The sequence below is a fragment of the Prosopis cineraria genome, unplaced genomic scaffold, assembly GCF_029017545.1.
Source record: "Prosopis cineraria cultivar Desert tree isolate PC_DT_omini unplaced genomic scaffold, ASM2901754v1 PC3, whole genome shotgun sequence".
Classification (NCBI taxonomy): domain Eukaryota; kingdom Viridiplantae; phylum Streptophyta; class Magnoliopsida; order Fabales; family Fabaceae; genus Prosopis; species Prosopis cineraria.
In genome coordinates this window covers 25,292,476-25,302,690 of record NW_026555334.1, presented here as the reverse complement: position 1 = coordinate 25,302,690, position 10,215 = coordinate 25,292,476, and the positions used below count along the sequence as shown (strand labels likewise).

Genomic DNA, 10,215 nt, shown 5'->3' with positions numbered 1-10,215 from the left:
TTTAATTACTATGGTAAGATTTTGAAAAGTAAATCAAATCTTTTATTACTATGGTAGATACTTGGTGGATTATGGTTGTGATTTAATTAGTTTATTTAAGATATTAGGATTATTCATTACAGATATTCAAATAAAAATATTTATCCATTATAATTATGATTTATTATTTTATTTTATTGTTATCTTAAATTTCTTTATGTTGAATAAGATAGGATTTACCATCTTATCAGTATCTTTTAAGATTAGATTTAAGATCTAGATTTTGAATTTATTAATTTATTATTATTTTATCATTTTAGAACTCTATAAATAGAGTTGGGGCTTTTATTTGTATTAAGCTTCGAGTATTATTGGATAAGAATTTCAAGAATTTTGGTATTCCTCTTCCTTCTCTCTCTCTCTCCCTCCTCTTTCTCATATTTACGAGTTAATTTTTGACTAATTACGCTTAGTGCAATACATTTTGATTTTAGCTTCTTTTCCCTAATATTCTCTATTTTCAACGTCAACTATTTCTTCCATTAATTTCGAGGTAGTTGAAGCATGCTATTCTCTGTTTACAGGACCATTTGTTTGATTTTCATGCATTATGTGCAACATACGCAATTACTGATATTCATTTTCTGCTGTGACACTAATTATCACACATAATGCAAGCTAGTTAATAAATACTTAATGAAAATAGTTTTTTTATGAACAAGAAAAATTAGCCTTGGGAAAGACCAATCTGTTAGGTATTGTTTTGTGTTCTGTATGTGAAAATCATTTATATGAACAAGAATGAGCAATTTTACTAATTAATAGATGATCGCACCGACAATTTTAACTAAATCATGTTCTACTTTAACAATATGCGAGTATCGAATGAACAATAATATGAAGAAAGAAATGTAAACAGTCAATCAGAAAATCCAAATATATATATATATATACATATATGTATGTATGTGTATATATATATATATCATTCTGAAAAGTCACAAAATAGAACCTCTAATCATAGGCATATATAGCAGATCATCCTTCGACCCTCATTATGCTCAATCAGGTCATCCTCTTCAGATATGAAAGTATAAGCAAATGAACATCCATATCTATTTCTAGCTTTTGACCAAAAATAATAATATCTATTTCTAGCTCAAAAAAAATGCAATCCTTCTAAAAGCTAAGGCTGACAACATAAGTAATTTGGTTAGATAATTTTTAAATTTATATATTCATAATTTATTTTTTAATATTTAAATATGAAACTTCTTTTATATTTTAATATTTTCTTTATTTTTTTTTTGCCTGAGCTTGTACCTTTTTTTAATTTTAGAGGTCTCAGGTCTATTTAATTTTTTTTCTTTTTCTTCTCCTTCTCTCTTTTGTTTTTTATAAATGTCTTGTTGTATTTTTTTCATCTTTCATTTTTTTTGTCCCTTAATCGAATGGCTCTGATATCATGTTAAATTTTTTATATTAAATATGTTTAAGAATAGTATATTTTATCAAAATAATTTAAGCGATTTAGTTAGATAATTCCTAAACTTATATGTCTATGATTCATCTTTTAATCTTTATATATGAGATTTTTTTTATATTCTAATAATATCAACTACTAACTTAAGAAAATTTTAAGAATAGATTATCTACGAAAAAGAGAACAAATAGATTCTTTATTTCTCATCTTGTTTAATGTCCTTTTGAATGTTGAAAGTTTCTGAGGAGGTTAAGTGGATTTTGTGTTGTACGAACTTGAATATTGTATTGTTAGTGTAGGATGTGTATTTGTAAATTTATAAAATGTTTATAATTTGGTTTAAAAAAATAAATGGATTGCAAGTTGATACTAGATATGACAAATAAAATTGCAAACATATAATCAGAACTTGTAGTTGATAATATCATCAATAAATTATATAAATTATTTCAAAAAATAAAATATTTTAAATAATATAATGACCGGATATTTACTTGTTAAATCATGAGCTTTTACTTGTTAATATCTGCATATTTACTTGATAATTTTCTATTTATGACAATTATGTTTTTAGATCTTGACAACAAATGCGTATAAGAAATAAGTACATGTTTAAAATTTAACAAGTTAATATATAATTATTTTGTAGTAACAAAATCAAAACTCAATGCGCTTAATTTTAAATTTAGGGAATTTTTGTATATTTTAACAATTATATTATATATTTTGACTATTAACCCAATTCTATCTGGATTTTGTTCGGCCTAAATCGCCTGTTTCCACCTAAATTGAACAAAACAAAAAAAGGTTCTTAAAAATAACACATGTCTCTGTACTATTGGTTGCATTGGCGTGGCAAATTAGGAGGGCACCACAACACCACTCTACGGACAGTCCGTTTGAAAGACGTTCTCTTGGACTGAGCCCGGGGCCTCCATCCTCCTTCCTCTCTCCATACCAGTCTGAAGCTTCTGTGTTCGCATTCTCTTCGCACTCGCCGTTCAGATCAAGTATCGCGTTCGCGTTGCTGTCGGCTTCTTTCCTCTCGAGTTTCTGTCCGATTCACTCGCGTTGTTGTTGGCGTTGCTGTCTGCTTCTTTCGCCGTTCGTTAATTTGCTGTTCGCGTTGCTGTCAAGGTTCGTTAGCTGTCGTTCCTGCTCCAGGTTGGCTACTTTTCTTCTTCTAATTTGATTTTCGCTTGGAGATCTGGTTCATTAAATTGTTGTTGGCGACTTGGAATGATCTTTAATTTAATATAGGAATGTCTGGGATTTTTTCTGAGATCTGGTTCGTCAGCTGTACTTGAAATAATTTTCTGCTCTCAATAAACGGTTTAGACTTCTATGTAATGCGGTGAAGAAACGGTTAATAATCTATATTATTGTATTAGATCTGATACTTCTATGGCTTTGTTTTCCACTTTAGCTTCTGGCTGATGAGTTACATCCTTCTTTACTCAGACATTGTGCAAGTGTCTGATACTGAATTGAATTTATTGTGGCCTTGCAGTTGGATTTAGAATTTGAATTTTTGTTTTCTTTTCTTTTATTTCCAATGCATCGTTTAAATTTCAGAGCCATGCGCGTGAACTGCATGTATGCCCGATAACATTTGGAATTTTGCAATATAGCTGCTAGATCTTTGTCTTCTTCGTGACTCTTAAGTTGCAATACTATTTATGTAAAATGTTGGAAACTATGGGATATATTTCACTCTTAATTGTTGTCGGTTCATATGAGAATTAAAATGATAGTTTGTTTTCTCGTACTTCGTGTGCATGGTTCTCTGTTGTTTTTAAGCAGAGTCAATAACAAATATTTTGATTTTTGATATTTTACCGTAATTTGCAATTTGCATGCTGAAATATGATTTGGGGATTCTCTTTAGTTATATTGTTTTGACTTCCCACATTTATTCTCTTCAACTTTCAATTGCATCGTTTTAGGTAGCTTCTTTCCTGAAATGTTCAAAAAATTTGCAGATTTGTTAAGTTGGCAGAAGCTGGTTTTGATTAGTTCAAATGGGAGGAGGATTTAGAGTGCTGCATTTAGTTAGGCCATTTCTTTCATTTCTCCCAGAAGTTCAGACTGCTGATAGGAAGATTCCCTTCAGGGAGAAGGTTATATACACAGTCATCTCTCTCTTCATCTTTCTCGTCTGTAGTCAGCTTCCTCTTTATGGAATACACTCCACAACGGGCGCCGATCCATTTTATTGGATGCGTGTCATTCTTGCTTCGAACAGGGGGACTGTTATGGAACTTGGCATTACTCCAATTGTTACCTCTGGACTAGTTATGCAGCTCTTGGCAGGGTCAAAAATCATTGAAGTGGACAATAGTGTACGGGAGGACCGGGCATTATTGTAAGTATTTTTAATTTTAGTTGGTTTTCACTTTTTTCCGTTATTTATTTGTTTACTTGTTTCAAACTATGGCCATATGTATTTGTGAACTCATTTTGTATTTCGTGTTTTAGTTTATAATCTGTTAAGGTACTTCAATGTTTTACTCTTGTACATTCACTGCACTAAGAGTGGGCAAGTGATATTGTTATTGCCCCTGTTTGCTTTTGGATCTGATTTTGTTAATAGCTTCTAATATAAGATTCACTTACCTTTTGAGAGGGAACGGGTTTCCTATTGGAGCATGTAAAGCAGTGTCTTGATTCATAGCCATTATGTTCTGTTGCAGGAATGGGGCTCAGAAGTTGTTGGGAATTCTCATCGCAGTTGGTGAAGCTGTTGCTTATGTCTTATCTGGGATGTATGGCAGTGTTGGTCAACTTGGAGTTGGGAATGCCATTCTTATTATAGTTCAGCTTTGCTTTGCTGGAATTATTGTTATATGCCTTGACGAACTTCTTCAGAAAGGATATGGTCTGGGTTCTGGAATCTCACTTTTCATAGCCACAAATATCTGGTAGGCAAGGGCCTTTTCCTTTTTCTGGTGTACTGTGTTAATAGTTTTCCTTTTGAAAATAGATTTTTAGTTTTCATTGATTTTTTCTAATCACTTGTACAGTGAAAACATCATTTGGAAAGCTTTTAGCCCCACAACAATCAACAGTGGCCGGGGAGCTGAATTTGAAGGTGCTGTCATTGCACTGTTTCATCTCCTGATTACAAGGACAGATAAAGTTCGTGCTCTTCGTGAGGCTTTCTATAGGCAGAACCTTCCAAATGTAACTAATCTGCTTGCTACAGTCTTGATCTTCCTGATTGTTATTTACTTCCAAGGCTTCCGGGTGGTTTTGCCTGTGAGATCAAAGAATGCTCGAGGGCAACAGGGCTCATATCCAATTAAGCTTTTCTACACATCCAACATGCCTATCATTCTACAATCAGCCCTTGTTTCGAATCTTTATTTCATCTCCCAGGTACACGTTTCTCTCTGCACCTTAACCATATTAAATTTTCTTGAGCCAAGACATATCATTTACCAGAAAAGAATTGCCCCTTTGCAGTTGCTGTGCAGGAAGTACAGTGGAAATTTCTTTGTGAACCTCTTGGGAAAGTGGAAGGAATCTGAATATTCTGGCCAATCTGTTCCTGTTGGGGGTCTTGCTTACTATGTCACAGCCCCGGCAAGGTAATTAGATTTGACTTGGACCTTCTTCTGATTTCCTCTATAATTGGATTAGAATTTTCTTGTGTTAACCCACGAGCACATGGCAGCTTGGCAGATATGGCAGCTAATCCTTTCCATGCTCTGTTCTATCTTGTGTTCATGCTGGGAGCTTGTGCACTGTTCTCAAAAACTTGGATAGAAGTTTCTGGATCTTCCGCCCGAGATGTGGCCAAGCAGCTCAAGGTATGCATCTTAATGTAGTTATTGTGTTGAAACATAAGTCTTGCATCAGATGTTCTTGACCTTGTTCTGATTTTGCAGGAACAACAAATGGTGATGCCTGGCCATAGAGACTCCAATCTGCAGAAGGAATTGAATCGCTACATTCCTACTGCAGCTGCCTTTGGTGGGATGTGCATTGGTGCGTTGACGGTCCTGGCAGACTTCATGGGTGCAATCGGTTCGGGGACTGGGATATTGCTTGCTGTTACAATCATTTATCAGTACTTTGAAACATTCGAGAAGGAGAGGGCCAGTGAACTCGGCTTCTTCGGCTTCTAGGCGCTAGCTTGTTGGTTTAACAGTGAGGTGGCTTGTAGTGGATTTAGCTTCTTTCGTTAAACTTGTTTTTCTAGGCCGAGCATGCTTTTGGTTTAGATGTAATTTTGACGAAACTTCAGTTTTATTTGATTTTAGCATAATGTTGATATCGAACGAGAAATTTCAGGTCGGGGAGAGTTAAATTTCCTGTGATTTGAATGAAGATGTGAATTGTGGAAGTTGGCTAAACCATTGCAAGATAGGAATCATTGAAAAACTTTGATAAAAAAATAATAATGAAAATTATGAAAAATCTTGCAGTGTGTGTTAGAGAGAGTGATACCATTATCAGATACGAATTATTAAAATACATTTAATAATTGACTAGACTAGATAAAATGGCTTCCACATTGGCATGCAATTAAATTGTCAATTTTTTTATGGCCTTTAAAAACCTGAGGAAAACAAAGAAAGGAACTCAAATTAGAGGACAAGAAAAATGCACAGGAACATGGACACACAAATATGAGGTGAAAATGAACAAAAAGCTTAAGCCATGTAATCCAAATAACAAGCAATGGATCCAAAATATTTGCAAGTAACCATAATAAAATGTGGAATATATAATTGTCACTTCCTTCCCTAAAATATATAAGGCATTTTAATAAAATTTTACCCCTCAACAAAGTAGTTATCTGACTTCAAACTAACATTATTTTTAAATAGTTACCCTTATTTAATAAGTTTTGTTAAATAAATGTAAAATAATTTATTTATTATAAGCATTTTTTTAAAAAAGCACATTAATTACACCTTAAATCATTAAAAAATGTCTCATATTTTTTAACGAAAGGGGTATTTATTAATAAAATGTAATGATATGATATGGTCCGACACTGAACTTACTATAAGGAGAAAATATAACCTCCCTCATCATTGGGTCTATTTGGTTGCTAAAAATGATAAAATGGAATGAATTGAAAAAATTAAAATACAAAATAAATTAAACCACCCTTCTCCCTAATTGTAAGTATAATAAAATTTAATATTATATACTACAAATATAGAAATCATCACACCTTTCAAAACCTCATGAATCACGATTTTAATTTTATAAACTAAATTATCATTTTTTGTTAAAAATATGGTTCAATTATTCTTTTTCATATTTTGATCATCTTATTTTTATTTTTATTTTTTCAATCATTGCATTCCCTTTCTTTCTAACAATCAAATGAGACCTTTAGTTTTTTTTTTTTCCTCAATAAGGGGTAGGTTCTACCAATAGCAGAGAATGCTTCCCTAGAGGTACTAAGAACAATGCATAGTCATCACCAAACTAAATTGTTTACATGCACAAAAATTAAGATTCAAACCTCCAACCATTTATTCAAGTGACAAAAACTTCTATCACTCATGTCAACTTTAATTAGTCAATCACTTAGTATTTAATTTAAAGCAAAATAGCTTCTAACCCTTTGCTAGTACAGCGAGGAATACACCTTATCTTTAACCCCCCCCCCAAAAAAAACATCTTTTTCTACATCATAATTCATAAATTACTTGATCTTTAAAAGCCTATTTGGATTCTGTTTTCAAAAACATTTTTTTATTTTTAAAAAGGAAAAAATTAAAAAAATTATTTACATGAATTTTTTAATCTAATTATCTCTAAAACTATTCTCATTTTTTGTTTTTTAAAAACAAAAAATAGAAATATCTCAAAACTGTTTTCATTTTATTTTCCTTATTTTCAAAATACATTATCTTTAATTATTGAAAACTATGATTACCTTTATCAATAATTATCATAAACCATCATTATTAACCTTCGGTGACTATCACTATTGTCCAATTTGTTAATTCTAAAATTATTTTTAAATTAACACAACTAAAAAAAATTCTTTTTATTTTATTTTGAAAATTACCGGTACCCCTTGTTGGGCTGGGCAGAACATCCTAATGCGGTTATACTCCTACAAATTTGGTTTATCGTTTTATTTTTTTCAAATCTATAAAATCTTTCCCAGGTTGAGCATACTTGTGGTTTGGACACTCTTCTCACAAAAATATTGATATCTATATGATTTCAGCTATACCAAAAAAAGTGGTCGACAATCATGAATGCCTATCATGTTTAATGGTTTTTTTAATACTTCACAATTAGTATGATACACTTCTCAATAATCAAATTCCACTTGGCCTCTATTTATTGGAAGTTTGAATCCAGACTTGTTGGCAATAAGTAGATTTCTAAACCTACTCTAACGACTGATTACGCCTGGATGTGTGCCAATTACTTGTATAGATAACCACAAATAAAATGTTTGGATAAATTTCGATTTAAAAAAGAAATGTGCAGATAAATGTTTAATTTCACATTGAGTGCTTTTTTTCAGGTTACGATTCCATAATGTGATTTGCATATCTTCTGCCTTTTGAGGTAAACTAGTGCGAACGTACTTGTTAAATAATTTTTTTGGAGAATAACATCTAAGAATCCTCTGAATATATTATTTACAGAGTCCTAAAATTTTGAAATTTAAAAAAAAAAAACCATAGCCCTTCACTGAAATTATTTTATTTTTTAGTTATGTTTTTGGGACTCATTTTCTATATTTTTAATATTTATTATCAGCATTTTCAGTATTTAGTTTTTTAATTTTTAATAGTCATTTTAGATTATTTTAATATTCGTCTTTCATATTTTCAGTTCTAAGAAATACACATCTTCAATTCTTTTAAATAATATAACTATGGAAGATGACTACTATATTAAAAACATCTATTGTAACTACTGAAAAATATTAAAAAATGAGTATTGAACATGTTAAATATGAGAACTGAAAATATAAAAGATGAGTAATGAAAAATTCAATATTGCAAATTTTAATCCCAACTAAAACAGGTTTTATTTAATTTTATAATTGCAGGGATCTTTAACTGTAATATTTTTAAAAGTTCCTTAATAGAGAGTATCATTTTTCCCTATTGTTGAATCTTGCTTTTAATTTGTCTACATGAATCTACTTAAAGGAAGTCTACAACTTTGCGGTCATTTAAAAAAAAAAAAGAATTTAATTACCATCGTCTCATTATCTCCTTTACTCTCTTTTAGCAATGATTAAAACATATAGCAAGATATACACTACCCTTCTTCCCAAATTATAAAATATTTTTAGATAAAATTTTACATATCAATAAATCTTATTAAATGTATTTAACAATTTTATTTTTTTCTCAATAAAAATATAAATTTTTAAAAAAAATTTCATTTAATGACCTTAATCTACACTTAATTAATATTAAATAGAGAGAAAAAGGATAATATTAAAATAAGCCTATTTAATAAAATATTAATTTTTTTTAAAATATATTATATTTTAAAATAATAAATCTATCATAAAAGTATTTTATAATTTGAGATAAATGAAATAATATTTAAGAAGAATGATAGTGTGTTTTAGTACATTAACAACGGATTTATTCCTGTAATCCTATATTGTTCAAAATCTCTTTACAGAAATCGCAGCATTCTGATAGTAAACAAAGTGAGAGGTTCTATCATATCAGATTGTCAATTTGATTCGGTTCTTTGTTTACTGATACGTGGCTGATATTTAATTTATTCTCTTACTTTGGTTGGATTTTGTGTACTTTTACGATCGTCAAAGACTAAACCTTTGCGGGATTCCATTTCTTCTGGTTAAGCAAGCCTCCTAGGATTCTGCTTTTCATAGATTTTTATTTTTGTTAGATTGAGTATTATCCAGCCGATGCAATTTTGACCCTGAAAAATAATACTCTCTTGTTTAAAAATATAAAATATTTTTAATTTTTAAGATGTAATTATTATTTTTTTAAAAGTGTCCTAATTAATAATGACTTTATATTTATCATAAATTATTTAATAAAAATAAATATAAAAAAATAAAATTTATTTTAAAATAAGTAATTATTTTATTAAAAAGTAAAATTTAATTAAAAATATTTTATATTTTTTAATAGAAAAAATAACTTAAGCAGCCGATGCTTTTTATATGAGTGCGGAGTGAAAAATAAATTCACAGAATGATTCAATTACGAGAACTGCCAACTGAACGCAGTTCAAAAGAGGGGACACAGGCACATGTAACGTCAATATGCCACGTGCTACAACGCACCTGTGGGGCTTCAACAACACCACACATACACGTACACGGAGAATTTCCAATAACTATTAGGAATTTGACATAATTATTAATGAGTTTTAAAAAATTTTTAAATTTTAATTTAATTAAGAAAAATAAGAGTAAAAATAATTTTAATTATAAAAAAATTAAAATAACCCTTTACTTGTTATAGTAAATTATAAGACTTGTTGGTAATGTACAACTACTGTTAATAATTTAATAAGTAATTTTAGTGATTTAACAATCAATGTTTCTACTTATGGTTGAACAAATAATGTCAAATCTTTTATAAATTAACATGTTAGCTCATATAATTTGTAACTCATATCAATAAATTAATAAATGAAGTAAAAAAATTAATAATTAGTGATTTTGCATAATAAATGAAGGGTACTTTAATCTTTTTACAGTAAAAATTTAAAATTATTTTTACTTTTATTCTCTTGAACTGAAATGAAATTTCATAACTTTT

The 10,215-nt window shown here is 29.9% G+C and overlaps 1 protein-coding gene across 1 annotated transcript; it reads left to right on the top strand.

Annotated features, from left to right (window-relative positions):
• The first annotated feature begins 2,336 nt into the window (after positions 1-2,336).
• On the top strand, positions 2,337-5,810 carry LOC129304848 (uncharacterized). Its single transcript, XM_054944673.1, has 7 exons — positions 2,337-2,626; positions 3,445-3,827; positions 4,156-4,383; positions 4,486-4,840; positions 4,928-5,052; positions 5,139-5,274; positions 5,353-5,810. The coding sequence occupies exons 2-7, from the start codon at positions 3,484-3,486 to the stop codon at positions 5,590-5,592; spliced, it is 1,428 nt and encodes a 475-aa protein (XP_054800648.1). The 5' UTR covers positions 2,337-2,626; positions 3,445-3,483; the 3' UTR covers positions 5,593-5,810.
• Positions 5,811-10,215: the final 4,405 nt, after the last annotated feature.

Coding starts and splice junctions, on each gene's coding strand:
- LOC129304848 (XM_054944673.1), top strand. CDS start 3,484: ATGGGAGGAGGATTTAGAGTGCTGCATTTAGTTAGGCCATTTCTTTCA. Junction 3,828..4,155: donor CGGGAGGACCGGGCATTATT/GTAAGTATTTTT, acceptor GTTCTGTTGCAG/GAATGGGGCTCAGAAGTTGT. Junction 4,841..4,927: donor ATCTTTATTTCATCTCCCAG/GTACACGTTTCT, acceptor GCCCCTTTGCAG/TTGCTGTGCAGGAAGTACAG.